This window comes from Bombina bombina, chromosome 4 (assembly GCF_027579735.1).
Source record: "Bombina bombina isolate aBomBom1 chromosome 4, aBomBom1.pri, whole genome shotgun sequence".
Taxonomy (NCBI): domain Eukaryota; kingdom Metazoa; phylum Chordata; class Amphibia; order Anura; family Bombinatoridae; genus Bombina; species Bombina bombina.
In genome coordinates, this window is record NC_069502.1 from 155522698 (window position 1) to 155545343 (window position 22646).

The window sequence follows — 22646 nt, forward strand, 5'->3', positions numbered from 1 at the left end:
TTCTTTTTCCGTTTCCCTTCCGCCGAATGACTGGTGGTTATGGGTAAGGGAAGTGATACCTAACAGCTCTGCTGGTGTGCTCTTTGCCTCCTCCTGCTGGCCAGGAGTGAAAATCCCACTAGTAATTAGAATGTTTCGTGGACTCTCCATGCCCGGAAATAAATACATTTATCAGGTAAGCATAATTTTCTTCTTTTTTTTTTCTTAGCACTATAACATCTATTTTACAAAAAAAAAAAAAAAAACATTTGAAAAGCCTTCTATTAAATAATGCAAAGAACCACCTTAAATAATATAGGTTTGTCTTTGGAGCGGGTCCAGCACTTAGTGGCAAAAAAAACAAAGGTACACAAATATTTTGTTTGTTCCTTGAAACTTTACTCTAGACTGTATATTAAAAAGCAATGGATATTTGGCTCCGTATAATGTAGCTGCTGGCGGTTATTTGCAAAGAAATATTCCAGTGTTGCTGCTTTTGATTTAGTGATAAACTCTTCCAGGCACAGATGTATCAAATCATAAATATCCCTTTTTCATAAACTCAGTGGCAAGGCCTGAGGAGAGCTGTACCTGATGCAAATAGATCTATGATATGAGGCTGAACAGCAGCACCAGGGACTGCACATTTTTCATGTTTTATATTATATTAAAAGATAGCAGTACAACATTGTATTAAAATGCGTGAAGGGAACATTGTCATAATCTTGACAGATAAAAGCGCAAACACATTTTAAGTTTCCAGAGATATTAGACCTGCATATTAAGCAGTAAAGAGTCCGATGCCTTATAGCTCTGCTGTTTGTGTTCCCTCATGGACCATTCTCTAGGGCTGGGCGGGCACCTTAGAATGTCCATAAATACAAACATTTTTCACAAAAGCAAAGCTCTTTACTTGTTTATACTTGGTTTTTATTTAAAGGAACAGCACTATTACTAGATTGCTGGTGTCTTTATTTATTATGAAAACATTAACGGAAGAACTGCAGTAAAGCAATAAAACTGTACACAGATATAACAAAATAGGTAAACAAGTGCTCCCCTGTATTCATGACCACAGCCTTCCTTAGTTTTTCCCAGGGCAACAAGCGCACAATAATTCCCTCTGGCGGCGCTGGTGTTGTAGGGGTTAAATATCTCTACTGGGAACCAAGTGGCAATTTTCAAAAAGGTTTATTCCAATCTTCAGAATTTAAAACATAAGTAAATTAATCTCTAATGAGAAGTAGTGAAGCCCAACATGTCTTAAAGATAGAAATTATCTTTTTTTAGAGGAGATAAAAATCCTTTTTCAAGAGCAATTAAATTATTTATTTATTTTTACTTTTTTTTTTATATCATTGAAACATGTAAAGTTCTACATTCCCAATTTACTTCTGTTATCAGTTTTGCTTAGTTCTCTTGGTATCCTTTGTTAAAGTGACGGTAAGCTTCTATGTTTATAGTAACACTATTTGTAATCATAAAGTAAAAGATGGCACTTTCATTCATCAAATGGATTGTAAAGACTAAATTATTTAGATAATTACCCTTGCATGTTGTTAAACATTGCTCTGTTCCTCCGCCAGTAACACATAGTCTGTGTCTGTGTTCAATGACGATTAAGGCTGTAGCCATTTGTATTGCGCCCCCTTTGGCGTCCAGCAAGTTTAATAATAACGCCCCTGGTTTTGATGCCAAAGGGGGCAAGATACGATTGGCTACTACCTGAATCGTCATTCAACACCAAAATAGATTGTGTTACGGGCGGAGGAACGTCGTAATGTATAAAAACATGCAAGGGTAATTTACTTTAAGATTACAAATGGTGTTACTGTAAACATAGAAGTTTACCATCACTTTAAAGAGAAACTGTACTGTAAAATTGGCTTCCATGTATTATTATGTTTACAATGACCTGTTATACCAGCTGCAGAGTATACATTTTTTTATTTTATATATGAAATAGCTGTTTTCTCTTGTTAAGTGTATCCAGTCCACGGATCATCCATTACTTGTGGGATATTCTCCTTCCCAACAGGAAGTTGCAAGAGGATCACCCACAGCAGAGCTGCTATATAACTCCTCCCCTCACTGCCATATCCAGTCATTCTCTTGCAACTCTCAACAAAGATGGAGGTAGTAAGAGGAGAGTGGTGTATTATAGTTAGTTTTTTAACTTCAATCAAAAGTTTGTTATTTTTAAATGGTACCGGAGTGTACTGTTTTATCCCAGGCAGCATTAGAAGAAGAATCTGCCTGTGATTTCTATGATCTTAGCAGAAGTAACTAAGATCCACTGCCGTTCTCACATATTCTGAGGAGTGAGGTAACTTAAGAGGGGGAATGGCGTGCAGGTTTTCCTGCAAGAAGGTATGTGCAGTTAACATATTTCTAGGGATGGAATTTGCTAGAAAGATGCTGCTGATACCGGATTAATGTAAGTTAAGCCTAAATGCAGTGATTTAATAGCGACTGGCTTATTAACAGAGATACATACTCTTATAAAAATGTAATATAAAACGTTTGCTGGCATGTTAATCGTTTTTATATATGTTTGGTGACAAAACTTATTGGGGCCTAGTTTTTTTCCACATGGCTGGCTTGATTTTTGCCTAGAAACAGTTTCCTGAGGCTTTCCACTGTTGTAATATGAGTGGGAGAGGCCTATTTTAGTGCTTTTCTGCGCAGCTAGAATTACAGACAGAGACAATCAGCTTCCTTCTGCATGATACAGGACATCTCTGAAGGGCTCAAAAGACTTCAAAAGTCGTGTTTGAGGAGGGTAACAACCACAATAGACCTGTGGCAGTTGTTGTGACTGTGTTTAAAAACGTTTTTGTCAAAGTAGCACCAATACAAATACATTGGTATCTTTACCTCCAACTCAGCTCCTCAGTCAGATCATTTCTCAGAGACACTCAGAAGGGAGCCCCTACTATTTTGGAACTACTTTGTAATAGCCCCCATCGCTCCAAACACACTATTTCCAGACTATACTTGACTATTCAATCTGGTCCACTTAAGACCAAATCCTCGGTTATGACAGCCTGGGAAAGGGACTTGAATATGACTAAAGACCTAGTGGACTGGGAACACCTATTTCAGACCGCTGATAGAGGCCTTTTGAGTGCAGACTTAAAAGAAAACGTTATGAAAACACTTTTCCGATGGTACCTGACACCGGTTAAGACCGCACATATGTCCACACAAGGCAGCAAACTATGCTATCAAGGGTGCAGGGAGGTAGGCACATATCGCCATATGTGGTGGGACTGCGCTAGGGTCAATGCAATCTGGATGAGATTGGCTTCTTTCATGGGTCGCCTGATAGGTGAGGAGATCAATTTCACTATACAACAAGCTCTCTTACACGATCACAACACCTTATATAACAAATACTTAAATACCTTTTTCAATATTCTATGTACGGTCACCAGAACATGTATTGCTAAATATTGGAAGACAGGGGTCCCTACCTGGTCTGAAATAATTAATAAGATACAATACACATACAATATGTACGAATTGGCATCTGGGATCCTAGACAACAAGGACACATTTCATCAAATCTGGTTCTATTGGATAAATGGGGATGCTTCAGACCGGGATCTACCCAATAGGAGTACCATACCTTGATCAACATGCATTACACACTTAGATTCAAAAGCACTACCATGATAAGCTTATCCAGCTGTTGCTGGATATGTTGTCACCTTTACCCATGTTATATTCCCCCCCCCCTTTTTTTTTCAATATAAATTTATGGTATAACCTACCTTCCTTGTCTTACATTGCTCAAGGGGATAAGTTCTCCCCCTTTCTCTTTTATGTCTCTTAGAGGGAGGTCTAGGACACCATATATGTTATGTTTTACATCATGATTGCGAAGAACTGAGATCTAATTTTTGAATATTTGAGTTATACAAGTTCGAAACTTTATTTGTTATGACAATGTGTTTTATTTTCAATTTGTTTGAAAACGTAATTGGCAAATTTTGATGTAAATGTACTTCATAAATCTTTGCAAACTTTAATAAAAAATATTTAAACTTAAAAACGTTTTTGTCATTTATTATTCCGTTTTTGGTATTAAGGGGTTAATTATCCATTTGCAAGTGGGTGCAATGCTCTGCTAACTTGTTATATACACTGTAAAAATTTCGTTAGTGTAACTGCCTTTTTTCACTGTTATTTCAAATTTTGTCAAAATTTGTTTCTCTTAAAGGCACAGTGATGTTTTTTATATTGCTTGTTAACTTGGTTTAAAGTGTTTTCCAAGCTTGCTAGTCTCATTGCTAGTCTGTACAAACATGTCTGAAACAGAGGATACTTGTTCATTATGTTTAAAAGCCATGGTGGAGCCCCATAGGAGAATGTGTACTAAATGTATTGATTTCACCTTAAACAGTAAAGATCAGTCTTTATCTATAAAAGAATTGTCACCAGAGGGGTCTGTCGAGGGGGAAGTTATGCCGACTAACTCTCCCCACGTGTCGGACCTTTCGCCTCCTGCTCAAGGGACGCACGCTAATATGGCGCCAAGTACATCAGGGACGCCCATAGCGATTACTTTGCAGGACATGGCTGCAGTCATGAATAATACCCTGTCAGAGGTATTAGCCAGATTGCCTGAATTGAGAGGCAAGCGCGATAGCTCTGGGGTTAGACGAGATACAGAGCGCTTATATGCTGTAAGAGCCATGTCTGATACTGCGTCACAATATGCAGAACCTGAGGACGGAGAGCTTCAGTCTGTGGGTGACGTCTCTGAATCAGGGAGACCTGATTCAGAGATTTCTAATTTTAAATTTAAGCTTGAGAACCTCCGTGTATTGCTTGGGGAGGTATTAGCTGCTCTGAATGACTGTGACACAATTGCAGTGCCAGAGAAATTGTGTAGACTGGATAAATACTATGCAGTGCCGGTGAGTACTGATGTTTTTCCAATACCTAAAAGGCTTACAGAAATTATTAGTAAGGAGTGGGATAGACCCGGTGTGCCCTTTTCCCCACCTCCTATATTTAGAAAAATGTTTCCAATAGATGCCACTACACAGGACTTATGGCAGACAGTCCCTAAGGTGGAGGGAGCAGTTTCTATTTTAGCAAAGCATACCACTATCCCGGTTGAGGACAGTTGTGCTTTTTCAGATCCAATGGATAAAAAATTAGAGGGTTACCTTAAGAATATGTTTATTCAACACGGTTTTATTTTACAGCCCCTTGCATGCATTGCGCCTGTCACTGCTGCGGCGGCGTTCTGGTTTGAGGCCCTGGAAGAGGCCATCCATACAGCTCCATTGACTGAAATTATTGACAAGCTTAGAACACTTAAGCTAGCTAACTCATTTGTTTCTGATGCCATTGTTCATTTGACTAAACTAACGGCTAAGAATTCCGGATTCGCCATCCAGACGCGTAGGGTGCTATGGCTCAAATCCTGGTCAGCTGATGTGACTTCAAAGTCTAAATTACTCAACATTCCTTTCAAGGGGCAGACCTTATTCGGGCCTGGTTTGAAAGAAATTATTGCTTACATTACTGGAGGTAAGGGTCATACCCTTCCTCAGGACAGGGCCAAATCAAGGGCCAAACAGTCTAATTTTCGTGCCTTTCGAAATTTCAAGGCAGGTGCAGCATCAACTTTCTCCGCTTCAAAACAGGGAACTTTTGCTCAATCCAAGCAGGCCTGGAAACCTAACCAGTCCTGGAACAAGGGCAAGCAGGCCAGAAAGCCTGCTGTTGCCTCTAAGACAGCATGAAGGAGCGGCCCCCTATCCGACAACGGATCTAGTAGGGGGCATACTCTCTTCGCCCAGGCGTGGGCAAGAGATGTTCAGGATCCCTGGGCATTGGAGATCATATCTCAGGGATATCTTCTGGACTTCAAAGCTTCTCCTCCACAAGGGAGATTTCACCTTTCAAGATTATCTGCAAACCAGATAAAGAAATAGGCATTCCTAAGCTGCATACAAGATCTCATTGTAATGGGAGTGATCCATCCAGTTCCGCGGATGGAACAAGGACAGGCGTTTTATTCAAATCTGTTTGTGGTTCCCAAAAAAGAGGGAACCTTCAGACCAATTTTGGATCTAAAGATCCTAAACAAATTCCTCAGAGTTCCGTCATTCAAGATGGAAACTATTCAAACCATTTTACCCATGATCCAAGAGGGTCAGTACATGACCACAGTGGACTTAAAGGATGCCTACCTTCACATTCCGATTCACAAGAATCATCATCGGTTCCTGAGGTTTGCCTTTCTAGACAGGCATTACCAATTTGTAGCTCTTCCATTCAGGTTGGCTACAGCCCCAATAATTTTTACAAAGGTTCTGGGCTCACTTGTGGCGGTCCTAAGACCGCGAGGCATAGCGGTGGCTCCTTACCTGGACGACATCCTGATACAGGCGTCAAGCTTTCAAATTGCCAAATCTCATACAGAGATAGTTCTGGCATTCCTGAGGTCGCATGGGTGGAAAGTGAACGAAGAAAAGAGTTCTCTATCTCCTCTCACAAGGGTTTCCTTCCTAGGGACTCTTAATAGATTCTGTAGAAATGAAAATTTACCTGACAGAGTACAGGTTATCAAAACTTCTAAATGCTTGCCGTGTTCTTCACTCCATTCCGCGCCCCACGGTGGCTCAGTGCATGGAAGTAATCGGCTTAATGGTAGCGGCGATGGACATAGTGCCATTTGCGCGCCTGCATCTCAGACCGCTGCAATTATGCATGCTTAGTCAGTGGAATGGGGATTACACAGATTTGTCCCCTCTACTAAATCTGGATCAGGAAACCAGAGATTCTCTTCTCTGGTGGTTATCTCGGGTCAATCTGTCCAAGGGTATGACCTTTCGCAGACCAGATTGGACAATTGTAACAACAGATGCCAGCCTTCTAGGTTGAGGTGCAGTCTGGAACTCCCTGAAGGCTCAGGGTTCATTGATAGCGCCTGCGTGGCCACGCAGGACCTGGTATGCAGACCTAGTGGACATGTCATCGTTTCCACCATGGACTCTGCCTCTGAGACAAGACCTTCTAATACAAGGTCCTTTCAATCATCCAAATCTACTTTCTCTGAGACTGACTGCATGGAGATTGAACGCTTGATCCTATCAAAGCGTGGCTTCTCCGAGTCAGTAATTGATACTTTAATGCAGGCACGAAAGCCTGTCACCAGGAAAATTTACCACAAGATATGGCGTAAATATCTTCTTTGGTGTGAATCCAAGAATTACTCATGGAGTAGGGTTAGTATTCCTAGGATATTGTCCTTCCTCCAAGAGGGTTTGGACAAAGGATTATCAGCTAGTTCTTTAAAGTGACAGATTTCTGCTCTGTCTATTCTTTTACACAAGCGTCTGGCAGAAGTTCCAGACATTCAGGCATTTTGTCAGGCTTTAGTTAGAATTAAGCCTGTGTTTAAACCTGTTGCTCTTCCATGGAGCTTAAACTTGGTTCTTAAAGTTCTTTAAGGGGTTCCGTTTGAACCCCTTCATTCTATTGATACCAAACTTCTATCATGGAAAGTTCTATTTCTGATGGCTATTTCCTCGGCTCGAAGAGTCTCCGAGTTATCTGCCTTACATTGTGATTCTCCTTATCTGATCTTTCACTCAGATAAGGTAGTTCTGCATACAAAACCTGGGTTTTTACCTAAGGTGGTTTCTAACAAGAATATCAATCAAGAGATTGTTGTTCCATCATTATGTCCTAATCCTTCTTCAAAGAAGGAACGTCTTTTGCATAATCTAGACGTAGTCGTCAAACATCTAACCTGTTTGTTGTTTACTCTGGACAGAGGAGAGGTCAAAAGGCCTCGGCAACCTCTCTTTCTTTTTGGCTTCGGAGTATAATCCGTTTAGCCTATGAGACTGCTGGACAGCAGCCTCCTGAAAGGATTACAGCTCACTCTACTAGAGCTGTGGCTTCCACCTGGGCCTTTAAAAATGAGGCCTCTGTTGAACAGATTTGCAAGGCTGCGACTTGGTCTTCGCTTCATACCTTTTCCAAATTTTAAAAATTTGATACTTTTGCTTCTTCGGAGGCTGTTTTTGGGAGAAAGGTTCTACAGGCAGTGGTTCCTTCCGTTTAAGTTCCTGCCTTGTCCCTCCCATCATCCGTGTACTTTAGCTTTGGTATTGATATCCCACAAGTAATGGATGATCCGTGGACTGGATACACATAACAAAAGAAAGCATAATTTATGAGTACCTGATAAATTTATTTCTCTTGTAGTGTATCCAGTCCATGGCCCGCCCTGTCCTTTTCAGGTAGGTCTAAATTTTAATTAAACTACAGTCACCACTGCACCCTATGGTTTTTCCTTTCTCGGCTTGTTTCGGTCGAATGACTGGATATGGCAGTGAGGGGAGGAGCTATATAGCAGCTCTGCTGTGGGTGATCCTCTTGCAACTTCCTGTTGGGAAGGAGAATATGCCACATGTAATGGATGATCCGTGGACTGGATACACTACAAGAGAAATAAATGTATCAGGTAAGCATAAATTATGTTTTTACTCTTTGAAAACATAACCCATTACAATGAGCTGAGTTTGCAGAAAGAGCACATATCTATACTTTTTCTTTATACTGAAAAGCTGATACTGAGAGAAAGCAATTGCAAATTAACATTTTAGTACCGGTTGTTCCCACCCTCTCCTGGGCTTCTGTTGAATCAGCTAGATTATAAGAGGCAGAGTGAAATCTTGCTTTACAGGACACAATATAATGTCATAATAAAGACGTACAGCCAGTCATCAGAGGGGTAAGCACTGAGAAGTCAAAAGCACAATTTTCAACAGGAGAACAACTTTTGAAAGGACTTGTGGAGAATAAGCTAATTATAACAAGAGGGTGGGGTAAAGTTTAGGGCCTTATAAATTTAGATATTGCAATACACCCGCACATCTAACTGTTTCATATAACTGTATGATAGATTCTACTTCCAACAACATGGCTTAAACTTGTTCAAATAGTTGCTGCAATAAATTGTTTAATGGAAGTTCAGCTAGACAGCCAAAGTGTATATTTAGATACATACATTAAATATATCATTTTATATTTGTGAACTATAATTTGCACGTCAATTGTTATTATGTTAGTAATAGTTTTTTGTTTTGATAGCGTGTCTGAAATACTGGAGAAACATGGACTTCAGAAGCCAATCTCATTTGTGAAGGACACCCAGTCAAATCCTGAGGAAGCACGCAAGCTGATGGTCAGACTCACAAGGCACACAGGACGCAAGTAAGGAATATGGCATAAAATCATAATCAGATATAAGCAGGGTCTTGCACTTTACTAAAACCTTTCTATATTAATCATGTAAATGTCTCCGGAAGTTGAGAGTGTGGCATTTGTAATTAAAAGCATTGCTCCGTTTTTTAACAGGAAACAATCTAATTTACTGTTACCTAGATTACGAGTTGTGCGCTAAACAGGGTGCAAAACTAACGCCAAAAAAGTTATTTCACCCTCCATAGCGCTGCCATTGCGAGTTAGTGAAAAGCCGCCTTGTGCATGCGATATGGTGGCAATAAGCTCCATACCGCACAAAAGCCAAGGGCTGATTTGACATGCTCGTGCACAATTTCCCTCATAGACATCAATGGGGAGAAGGTGTTGGAAAGAAACCTAAAGTGCGGAATGAAAAATCTCTGTAACGCAACCTCTTTGATGTCTATGGGGACATTTTTTTACGTTTAAACCTAACACCCTAACATAAACCCCAAGTCTAAACACCCCTAATCTGCTACCCCGACATCACCGCTACCTAAATAAAGTTATTAACCCCTAATCTGCCACCCCCAACATCGCCACCACCGAAATAAAGTTATTAACCCCTAATCTGCCGCTCCCGACGTTGCAAACATTAATAAGTTATTAAAAAAAAAACCTGCGGCCTCCCACATCTCCGCCACTAAATAAACCTATTAACCCCTAAACCTCCAGCCTCCCATATCTCTGCAACTTAATAAACCTATTAACCCCTAAACCGCCGGCCCCCCACAACGCAAAACACTAGATTAAAGGGACAGTCAACACCAGCATTTTTGTTGTTTTTAAAGATAGATAATCCCTTAATTACCAATTTCTCAGTTTTGCATAACCAACACAGTTTTAATTATACACGTTTTACCTCTGTAATTACCTTGTATCTAAGTCTCAGCAGACTGCCCCCTTATTTCAGTTCTTTTGACAGACTTGCATTTTAGCCAATCAGAGCTGTCTCCATGTTAAATTCACGTGCATGAGCTCAATGTTATCTATATGAAACACGTGAACATTTAGATTAGAGGTGGCCTTCAAGGTCTAAGAAATTAGCATATAAACCTCCTAGGTTTAGCTTTCATCGAAGAATACCAAGAGAACAAAGCAAAATTGGTGATAAAAGTAAATTGGAAAGTTTTTTAAAATGACATGCCCTATTTGAAACATGAACGTTTTTTTTGGACTTGACTGTGCATTTAAACTATTGACTCCTAAACCTAACACCCCCCTAACTTTAAATTAAAATTACAATATAACTATATTTAAATAAATAAAAACTTACCTGTTAAATAAAACTAAACCTAATATTAAACTATAAATTAGCCTAACCTTACTATTCTAATAAAATAAAAAATACTACCAATTAAAAATACTAAATTACGAAAACGGAACTTGCCAGCAAGGGGAACAGAGGTGTGTGCTTGGAGCTCCTCTGCTAAAATTGATCAAAAATGGGCATATATCCAATTTTATAGCAGACTAAACTACTAAAAAGCTCAGGGGTTAGAGGTAACTGTGTTCTTCAGTCCTCTAAGGAGAAAAAAGTTTGATATTTGTTGATTTCGTAGCTACCTCAGCAGCCTTATGATCTGGTACCCACAAAATCTAACGAGACAGTGTGGACACGACCTCCCCTATCATTTACAAGGTATTTTCCCCATAATATCTGCTAAATTGATATGGATTCTGCGCTGCACAAGTTTGAAGATAACATCTGTGGAATCTTAGAAGATCATTTCTTACAACTGAGCCTACTATTAACGCATCTCCTCAAAAATTTCTCTACCTCACATGGCATGCAAGATGACAGCGAAGAACCAGGAACCATTAATGACAAACCAGATCCCTCAGCAATGCCTGCTGGACTCCAAAGTCAAGTCACTAACCTTTATATAACAAACCTGACTGAAAAGTCAGAGTTCCAAGAGTGGCGGAGTCTAACTGTAACAGAAACTGCAATCCATTCACAACCTCTACTTAGGTAGCATTGCTATAGTCTAGAGCCAACTTGAACTAGTTTCAAAAAATGCAGCTACCATTTCATTTCCATAATTCTTTATATGTTTATGTATATAACCTGATATACACCTTGTTTTGGAGCTGTGTTATTCTGTAGGAACTCTTTATATAGGTTAGCACTAATGACCCTGCAGCTATATTAGGATTGAGGTGGGTTTACTTTTATTAGCTCCTTCCTTTAGTATACCAGTTATAATAAGGCACATCTTTTTTAAAGTGGAAGATGTTTATGTTGCCGTACGTTTCTGCTTTGTCTAGCAACACTTCCTGGGTTTTACTTATTTTCCTATAGAGTTCTATCACATCTCTCAATATGTTTACACTGTTTAGATGCTTTCATGGGGTAAAGTGTGAGGTTACTTTTGTCAAGAGTACACCTATATTGAAGTATCATAGAAACACTCCCTACAAACCACGATATAGCTCCCATGTGATATCTATGCTAATATAGCTTTATTGGTTTAATCTCATTTCATGCCTGTGTATTATGCTGAGGAACTTGTATTAACCGATATAAAGGCTTTTTCTCCAACATAGGTGTGTCCGGTCCACGGCGTCATCCTTACTTGTGGGATATTCTCTTCCCCAACAGGAAATGGCAAAGAGCCCAGCAAAGCTGGTCACATGATCCCTCCTAGGCTCCGCCTACCCCAGTCATTCTCTTTGCCGTTGTACAGGCAACATCTCCACGGAGATGGCTTAGAGTTTTTTAGTGTTTAACTGTAGTTTTTCATTATTCAATCAAGAGTTTGTTATTTTCAAATAGTGCTGGTACGTACTATTTACTCAGAAACAGAAAAGAGATGAAGAATTCTGTTTGTATGAGGAAAATGATTTTAGCAACCGTAACTAAAATCCATGGCTGTTCCACACAGGACTGTTGAGAGCAATTAACTTCAGTTGGGGGAACAGTTTGCAGTCCCTTGCTGCTTGAGGTATGACACATTCTAACAAGACGATGTAATGCTGGAAGCTGTCATTTTCCCTATGGGATCCGGTAAGCCATGTTTATTACAATTGTAAATAAGGGCTTCACAAGGGCTTATTTAGACTGTAGACATTTTTTGGGCTAAATCGATTGATATTAACACTTATTTAGCCTTGAGGAATCATTTATTCTGGGTATTTTGATATAATAATATCGGCAGGCACTGTTTTAGACACCTTATTCTTTAGGGGCTTTCCCAAAGCATAGGCAGAGTCTCATTTTCGCGCCGGTGTTGCGCACTTGTTTTTGAGAGGCATGGCATGCAGTCGCATGTGAGAGGAGCTCTGATACTTATAAAAGACTTCTGAAGGCATCATTTGGTATCGTATTCCCCTTTGGGTTTGGTTGGGTCTCAGCAAAGCAGATACCAGGGACTGTAAAGGGGTTAAAGCTTAAAACGGCTCCGGTTCCGTTATTTTAAGGGTTAAAGCTTCCAAAATTGGTGTGCAATATTTTCAAGGCTTTAAGACACTGTGGTGAAAGTTTGGTGAATTTTGAACAATTCCTTCATGTTTTTTCACAATTGCAGTAATAAAGTGTGTTCAGTTTAAAATTTAAAGTGACAGTAACGGTTTTATTTCAAAACGTTTTTTGTACTTTCTTATCAAGTTTATGCCTGTTTAACATGTCTGAACTACCAGATAGACTGTGTTCTGAATGTGGGGAAGCCAGAATTCCTATTCATTTAAATAAATGTGATCTATGTGATAATGACAATGATGCCCAAGATGATTCCTCAAGTGAGGGGAGTAAGCATGGTACTGCATCATTCCCTCCTTCGTCTACACGAGTCTTGCCCACTCAGGAGGCCCCTAGTACATCTAGTGCGCCAATACTCCTTACTATGCAACAATTAACGGCTGTAATGGATAATTCTGTCAAAAACATTTTAGCCAAAATGAACCCTTGTCAGCGTAAGCGTGGATGCTCTGTTTTAGTTACTGAAGAGCATGACGACGCTGATATTAATATCTCTGAAGGGCCCCTAACCCAATCTGAGGGGGCCAGGGAGGTTTTGTCTGAGGGAGAAATTACTGATTTAGGGAACATTTCTCAGCAGGCTGAATCTGATGTGATTACTTTTAAATTTAAATTGGAACATCTCCGCATTTTGCTTAAGGAGGTATTATCCACTCTGGATGATTGTGAAAATTTGGTCATCCCAGAGAAACTATGTAAAATGGACAAGTTCCTAGAGGTGCCGGGGCTCCCAGAAGCTTTTCCTATACCCAAGCGGGTGGCGGACATTGTTAATAAAGAATGGGAAAGGCCCGGTATTCCTTTCGTCCCTCCCCCCATATTTAAAAAATTGTTTCCTATGGTCGACCCCAGAAAGGACTTATGGCAGTCAGTCCCCAAGGTCGAGGGAGCGGTTTCTACTTTAAACAAACGCACCACTATTCCCATAGAGGATAGTTGTGCTTTCAAAGATCCTATGGACAAAAATAGAAGGTTTGCTTAAAAAGATGTTTGTTCAGCAGGGTTACCTTCTACAACCCATTTCATGCATTGTCCCTGTCACTACAGCCGCATATTTCTGGTTTGATGAACTGATTAAGGTGCTCGATAGTGACTCTCCTCCTTATGAGGAGATTATGGACAGAGTCAATGCTCTCAAATTGGCTAATTCTTTCACTCTAGACGCCTCTTTGCAATTGGCTAAGTTAGCGGCTAAGAATTCTGGGTTTGCTATTGTGGCGCGCAGAGCGCTTTGGTTGAAATCTTGGTCGGCTGATGCGTCTTCCAAGAACAAGCTACTAAACATTCCTTTCAAGGGGAAAACGCTGTTTGGTCCTGACTTGAAAGAGATTATCTCTGATATCACTGGGGGTAAGGGCCATGCCCTTCCTCAGGATCGGCCTTTCAAGGCAAAAAATAGACCTAATTTTCGTCCCTTTCGTAAAAACGGACCAGCCCAAGGTGCTACGTCCTCTAAGCAAGAGGGTAATACTTCTCAGGCCAAGCCAGCTTGGAGACCAATGCAAGGCTGGAACAAGGGAAAGCAGGCAAAGAAACCTGCCACTGCTACCAAGACAGCAGGAAATATCGGCCCCCGATCCGGGACCGGATCTGGTGGGGGGCAGACTCTCTCTCTTCGCTCAGGCTTGGGCAAGAGATGTTCTGGATCCTTGGGCGCTAGAAATAGTCTCCCAGGGTTATCTTCTGGAATTCAAGGGACTTCCCCCAAGGGGAAGGTTCCACAGGTCTCAGTTGTCTTCAGACCACATAAAAAGACAGGCGTTCTTACATTGTGTAGAAGACCTGTTAAAAATGGGAGTGATTCATCCTGTTCCATTGAGAGAACAAGGGATGGGGTTCTACTCCAATCTGTTCATAGTTCCCAAAAAAGAGGGAACGTTCAGACCAATCCTAGATCTCAAGATCTTAAACAAATTTCTCAAGGTCCCATCGTTCAAGATGGAAACCATTCGAACTATCCTTCCTTCCATCCAGGAAGGTCAATTCATGACCACGGTGGATTTAAAGGATGCGTATCTACATATTCCTATCCACAAGGAACATCATCGGTTCCTAAGGTTTGCATTCCTGGACAAACATTACCAGTTCGTGGCGCTTCCTTTCGGATTAGCCACTGCTCCAAGGATTTTCACAAAGGTACTAGGGTCCCTTCTAGCTGTGCTAAGACCAAGGGGCATTGCAGTAGTACCTTACCTGGACGACATTCTGATTCAAGCGTCGTCCCTCCCTCGAGCAAAGGCTCACACGGACATCGTCCTGGCCTTTCTCAGATCGCACGGCTGGAAAGTGAACGTGGAAAAGAGTTCTCTATCCCCGTCAACAAGGGTTCCCTTCTTGGGAACAATTATAGACTCCTCAGAAATGAGGATTTTTCTAACAGAGGCCAGAAAGACAAAACTTCTGGACTCTTGTCGAATACTTCATTCCGTTCCTCTTCCTTCCGTAGCTCAGTGCATGGAAGTGATCGGGTTGATGGTAGCGGCAATGGACATAGTTCCTTTTGCGCGCATTCATCTAAGACCATTACAACTGTGCATGCTCAGTCAGTGGAATGGGGACTATACAGACTTGTCTCCAAAGATACAAGTAAATCAGAGGACCAGAGACTCACTCCGTTGGTGGCTGTCCCTGGACAACCTGTCACGAGGGATGACATTCCGCAGACCAGAGTGGGTCATTGTCACGACCGACGCCAGTCTGATGGGCTGGGGCGCGGTCTGGGGATCCCTGAAAGCTCAGGGTCTTTGGTCTCGGGAAGAATCTCTTCTACCGATAAATATTCTGGAACTGAGAGCGATATTCAATGCTCTCAAGGCTTGGCCTCAGCTAGCGAGGACCAAGTTCATACGGTTTCAATCAGACAACATGACGACTGTTGCGTACATCAACCATCAGGGGGGAACAAGGTGTTCCCTAGCGATGGAAGAAGTGACCAAGATTATTCTATGGGCGGAGTCTCACTCCTGCCACCTGTCTGCTATCCACATCCCGGGAGTGGAAAATTGGGAAGCGGATTTTCTGAGTCGTCAGACATTGCATCCGGGGGAGTGGGAACTCCATCCGGAAATCTTTGCCCAAGTCACTCAACTATGGGGCATTCCAGACATGGATCTGATGGCCTCTCGTCAGAACTTCAAAGTTCCTTGCTACGGGTCCAGATCCAGGGATCCCAAGGCGGCTCTAGTGGATGCACTAGTAGCACCTTGGACCTTCAAACTAGCTTATGTGTTCCCGCCGTTTCCTCTCATCCCCAGGCTGGTAGCCAGGATCAATCAGGAGAGGGCGTCGGTGATCTTGATAGCTCCTGCGTGGCCACGCAGGACTTGGTATGCAGATCTGGTGAATATGTCATCGGCTCCACCTTGGAAGCTACCTTTGAGACGAGACCTTCTTGTTCAGGGTCCGTTCGAACATCCGAATCTGGTTTCACTCCAGCTGACTGCTTGGAGATTGAACGCTTGATTTTATCGAAGCGAGGTTTCTCAGATTCTGTTATCGATACTCTTGTTCAGGCCAGAAAGCCTGTAACTAGAAAGATTTACCACAAAATTTGGAAAAAATATATCTGTTGGTGTGAATCTAAAGGATTCCCTTGGGACAAGGTTAAGATTCCTAGGATTCTATCCTTCCTTCAAGAAGGATTGGAAAAAGGATTATCGGCAAGTTCCCTGAAGGGACAGATTTCTGCCTTGTCGGTGTTACTTCACAAAAAACTGGCAGCTGTGCCAGATGTTCAAGCCTTTGTTCAGGCTCTGGTTAGAATCAAGCCTGTTTACAAACCTTTGACTCCTCCTTGGAGTCTCAATTTAGTTCTTTCAGTTCTTCAAGGGGTTCCGTTTGAACCCTTACATTCCGTTGATATTAAGTTATTATCTTGGAAAGTTTTGTTTTTAGTTGCAATTTCTTCTGCTAGAAGAGTTTCAGAATTATCTGCTCTGCAGTGTTCTCCTCCTTATCTGGTGTTCCATGCAGATAAGGTGGTTTTACGTACTAAACCTGGTTTTCTTCCAAAAGTTGTTTCTAACAAAAACATTAACCAGGAGATTATCGTACCTTCTCTGTGTCCGAAACCAGTTTCAAAGAAGGAACGCTTGTTGCACAATTTGGATGTTGTTCGCGCTCTAAAATTCTATTTAGATGCTACAAAGGATTTTAGACAAACATCTTCCCTGTTTGTTGTTTATTCAGGTAAAAGGAGAGGTCAAAAAGCAACTTCTACCTCTCTCTCTTTTTGGATTAAAAGCATCATCAGATTGGCTTACGAGACTGCCGGACGGCAGCCTCCCGAAAGAATCACGGCTCATTCCACTAGGGCTGTGGCTTCCACATGGGCCTTCAAGAACGAGGCTTCTGTTGATCAGATATGTAGGGCAGCGACTTGGTCTTCACTGCACACTTTTACCAAATTTTACAAGTTTGATACTTTTGCTTCTTCTGAGGCTATTTTTGGGAGAAAGGTTTTGCAAGCCGTGGTGCCTTCCATTTAGGTGACCTGATTTGCTCCCTCCCTTCATCCGTGTCCTAAAGCTTTGGTATTGGTTCCCACAAGTAAGGATGACGCCGTGGACCGGACACACCTATGTTGGAGAAAACAGAATTTATGTTTACCTGATAAATTTCTTTCTCCAACGGTGTGTCCGGTCCACGGCCCGCCCTGGTTTTTTTAATCAGGTCTGATAATTTATTTTCTTTAACTACAGTCACCACGGTACCATATGGTTTCTCCTATGCTAATATTCCTCCTTAACGTCGGTCGAATGACTGGGGTAGGCGGAGCCTAGGAGGGATCATGTGACCAGCTTTGCTGGGCTCTTTGCCATTTCCTGTTGGGGAAGAGAATATCCCACAAGTAAGGATGACGCCGTGGACCGGACACACCGTTGGAGAAAGAAATTTATCAGGTAAACATAAATTCTGTTTTTCTATTGTTATGTCACATGTTATTTGATACTAATAGGAAGATATCTATAAAGTCCTACCTAGAGCAAGTTGAGTTCTTAATATTGCTTTGTATACTTTCCTTTATAGCTCAAACTTTTTATCTCCTAAATCTTCTGGTTAGAATTTATCAGACACTACACCTATGATAGCATCCACCTTCATCCTGCTACTCCCAACTTAGTTGAACTCCTTTCTGTAAGAAACTCATACAAAGATTACAGCCCACTACCTACAGAGATTGATTATCCTTCACTCCTTGTTCGTAGATATTCACAGACATCTCAAGCGAGATACAACCCCATTTATATTCTTGAGACTTTAAGGCTTCACACCCATTAGATTGAAAAAGCTGGCATATTTGGCTTTACTGACTAGAAGCGGCAGCAATTATTTTATATATCATTACATCATTATTCCCGCCCCCCCATGTGCTATCATGTGCTCCTGATGGCTTACATCCAGCTTCGAATTAGAATTCTCATGTATTATACTCTTCACTTTTTACAATATCTCCCTCTTTATTACATCATAACAAATAACTCCATGGAGAGCATACAACATAATCTTTAGGTACCTACATAAAGTACTCTTGGCACCATTAAGCTTTTGAGAGCTCCACCCCTCCCCCCTCAGTACCTCATACCTATGTAGCGGTGCTCACCCGCTGAATTATCCCCCCCTCATTGTTTGTCAGCATATTGACCCAAGTTAGCTAGCAGTAAATCTTGATGAGGCGTTTTTTCTCAATTACCAGGATTTAGTTTCCTAATTCGCTATATACCAGAATTTCGTCCCATACAAGTCATATTTTCATCAAGTTATCAGTTTTGTATGGGTCATACATGTAGCTAAAAAAGCCTTTTACCTTCCCTATATCAAATGGCAACGATGTGACCAATATAATAGCTACCTTAATTACCTACAATATATACTTAAAAGTGAGGTTTCCAAATGTTCTTTTAACCCTTTGAGTGTTTAGCACTTTCCCACCTTGGTGCTAAGCTTTTTTAAGGGTTTTTATTTATTTTTTTTTTTTTTTGGGGGGGGGGGGGATAACTTTTTTTTTTTTCTTATTCAGATCCCCAAGACTTACACTGTTGGAAAGGTTAGGCGATTACCTTTCCAAAGGTGGGTCTTGGGCGTCTGTAGCTGCTTAGATGCCTTTGATACAGGCTTCTAAACAGCATGACCCCTGTGCCTATACTTAACATTGTTAAGTATAAATAAAGTTGTGCGGTGACGTCATCACGTCATTGCGCGTGACGTTACCGCGCATTACGTGAAGCCCTGGCGATGCCTGTCACTATGCAGGTCCGATCGCCAGGGTAGGATCGGGTTGGAGCCCCCAGATCTCCCTCAAGGTGGGAGAGTGCTAGCGACGGCTCTGAGTTGTCGTTAGCACCAGAGTGGGAAACTCTGCGACGGCTCAGAGCCGTCGTTAGCACTCAAGGGGTTAACAGCATGACATAATAACCTTGTTCTGTTTATCAATGTTTTGTGGCATTACGGATATGAATATACCTGTAACATTGGACAACTCGTGTCTGTTAAACATTAACTCATGAACTACTGTCAAATCTCAATAAAAAACTATTTGGCTGAAAAGGGCCTTAAGTTAAACAGCTCTTTTACCTTTAAAAAAATACAAAGTCCCCACAACAGTAAAACCCACCAGCCAACCAACCCCCCAAAATAAAATAAAAACCTAACTCTAAAAAACCACTAAGCTACCCATTGCCCCTAAAGGGGCATTTTTATGGGCGTTTAGCTCTTTTTCATTGCCCTTAAAAGGGCTCGTAGCTCTTTTTCAAAAGCCCAAACCATAATCTGAAAAAAAAAAAAAAAAAACTAACACCCCAAAAAATTCAAAAAATGCTTAACACTATCCCCAGAATATCTACTCACGGTTGCTAAAGTCCGGACATCCATGCAGCGAGAAGTCTTTATCCAGGCAGCTACATCTTCATCCATCGCGGGGGCGTCTTCTATCTTCATCCCGACGGAGCGGCGAAGACATCCAGCGCGGAGCGTCCTCTTCATACGGTCCCCGCTGTACACTGAAGCTTCAATGCAACGTAGCCGTTTCAAAATGGTGTACCTTACATTCCTATTGGCTGATTTGATTCTTCAAATTCAAATCAACCAATGATGAGAGCTTCTAAAATCATATTGGCTGTTGGGGCAGTGACTGAATCACTTCTAGTGAAGGAGTTAGTCACAAGCCGGCCACAGGTGTCACAGGGGACCGGTCACTTAGTCTTCTTCTGTTGGATCGTTGATGTACTCCACACATAGATCCTCTGCTGGGACATACACAGCACTAGATAGGCTCTCTACCGGAAGCAGTCTTTTCTGCAGCCAGTATGCACAGTATAGTGGGTGCATCTGAGGGAATTGCAGCCATTTCTTGCACTGACATAGACCACAGGCAATTAGTAGGTACATCATAGCCAGGGGAACATACACATCTGACAGACTATTTCCATCTTTATTACTTAGACTTTTCATACTTAGTCTAGTAATTATGGAAACATTATTATATGATAGCTACAAGTACTATTACATCTCAATGCAACCTTATACGCTCTTTTATATACACAACAATACAGATTTAACTGTTTTGCAATGTTAGGAGGAGTTTGTGTATTTTATGTTTTGTTGTGCACTGACTTAGCATGGCTGTTACAGTTAGTAACTGGGTTAGTTCCTGCTCCTTTGTTTCTCAGTGCAATTGCCATTTTTTAACCCCTTGAGTGCTAAAGACGGCTCTGAGCCGTCGCAAATTGTCTCAGTCAGGTGCTAACGATGGCTCGGAGCCGTCGCTAGCACTCTCCCAAACTTTAAGGAAATCTGGGGCCTCCCACCCGTCCTACCCCGGCGATCGGGCCTGTATAGTGACAGGCATAGCCGGGGCTTCACGTTTTGTGCGGTGGCGACACGTGCAATGATGTGATGATGTCACTGCGCAACTTTATTGAAAAATTACAGTAAGTATAGGGAAAGGGGGCATGCTGTTTAGAAGCCTGTATCTCAAGCATCTAAGCAGCTACAGACCCCCAAGACCGTTGGAAAGGTAATCACTTAACCTTATATATCGGTATAAGTTTTGGGGATCTGGGAAAAAAAGGTAAAAAAAAATATATATATTTAAAAAATAAAATATAAAAAACCCCCTCAAATCAGCTTAGCACCCAGGTGGGAAAGTGCTTAGCATTTAAAGGGTTACATTATGCCATGCTAGATTTTTAAGCAGTGCATTATTATTATTTACTATTATTACACATGGAGGTTTTGCTTTAATACTTATTGTCCAAGGTTGTCTGTGATATATATATATATATATATATATATATATATATATATATATATATATATATATATATATATATTATATATAGCTTTTTTCTACACACTGTCAGTAAATTTTTTGCAACAATTGTACCTTTAGGGGTACAACAACCTGTTACTGGGGCAGTAACCTCAAATGCACACCCGCTGTACCCTTTAACATGGAAACATTGGTACCCTTGCAGATTGTACCTTTTAAAGGCAAATGTGTACCTTTGGTGACTAAATTGGACCTCAGTGCTATGGTACCATAATGCACCCTTAAAAATGGTGAATTTGCATTTCAAGGGTACTGCCCCAGTGACAAGCTCTTTGTACCTCACAATGGCAAATTTGTACTCTAAACAACATATTAAACATTCTTAAATGCTATTCCACCAAATGTATTACATAACATTCAAATATACATTCATCTACTGTGTTCTTGCTCAGAAAGGTAAGTATATAAGTATTTGTCTAGCTTTAAATTAACAATAAAAAGACACAAAAAAACAACACCACCACAGTAGCCACACTGAATTTGATGATTTTGGAAAAGACAGCCAGAAAGCAGATCCTAAAACTCTGCCACTGGAATCCCTGAAAGAACCAGGCAAGACCAACTGTTCTAAAATGAGCTACTCTAAATGCTTAAAGGGACACTCAAGTCAAGATAAACTTTTCTTCTGTTATGTGTGATCAGTCCACGGGTCATCATTACTTCTGGGATATAACTCCTCCCCAACAGGAAATGCAAGAGGATTCACCCAGCAGAGCTGATATAGCTCCTCCCCTCTACGTCAGTCCCAGTCATTCTCTTGCACCCAACGACTAGATAGGATGTGTGAGAGGACTATGGTGATTATACTTAGTTTTTATGACTTCAATCAAAAGTTTGTTATTTTACAATAGCACCGGAGCGTGTTATTACTTCTCTGGCAGAGTTTGAAGAAGAATCTACCAGAGTTTTTTACTATGATTTTAACCGGAGTAGTTAAGATCATATTGCTGTTCTCGGCCATCTGAGGGAGGTAAAGGCTTCAGATCAGGGGACAGCGGGCAGATGAATCTGCATTGAGGTATGTAGCAGTTTTTATTTTCTGAATGGAATTGATGAGAAAATCCTGCTATACCGTTATAATGACATGTATGTATACACTTCAGTATTCTGGGAATGGTATTTCACCGGAACTACTCTGTTAAAGGTCACTAATCCTTTTAATAAATATTATCATGTTAAACGTTTTTGCTGGAATGTAGAATCGTTTACATTGCTGAGGTACTGAGTGAATATATGTTTGGGCATTATTTTCCACTTGGCAGTTGTCTGCTTTAAATTGTGACAGTTTCGTTTCTCCTCACTGCTGTGTGTGAGAGGGAGGGGCCGTTTTTGGCGCTCTTTTGCTACGCATCAAAAATTTCCAGTCAGCTACTATTATATTTCTTGCATGATCCGGTTCACTGACAGATCTCAGGGGTCTTCAAACTTCTTTGAAGGGAGGTACATTCTCTCAGCAGAGCTGTGAGAATTTTATATTGACTGTGAATAAATACGTTACTCTATAATTTTTTATGTCAAATTTAGTTATTGTTATTTACTAATGGGAACAAACCTTTGCTAAAAGTTGGGTTATTTTAA

The 22646-nt window shown here is 41.0% G+C and overlaps 1 protein-coding gene across 3 annotated transcripts in view; it reads left to right on the forward strand.

Annotated features, from left to right (window-relative positions):
* Positions 1 to 22646, forward strand: part of NBAS (NBAS subunit of NRZ tethering complex) — a 1903611-nt gene that overhangs the window by 808882 nt on the left and 1072083 nt on the right. For all 3 annotated transcript variants that reach the window (XM_053709663.1, XM_053709664.1, XM_053709665.1), the window contains exon 28: positions 9106 to 9228. In XM_053709663.1, coding sequence (XP_053565638.1) covers positions 9106 to 9228 — 123 coding nt within the window. The remainder of the gene's footprint in view (positions 1 to 9105; positions 9229 to 22646) is intronic.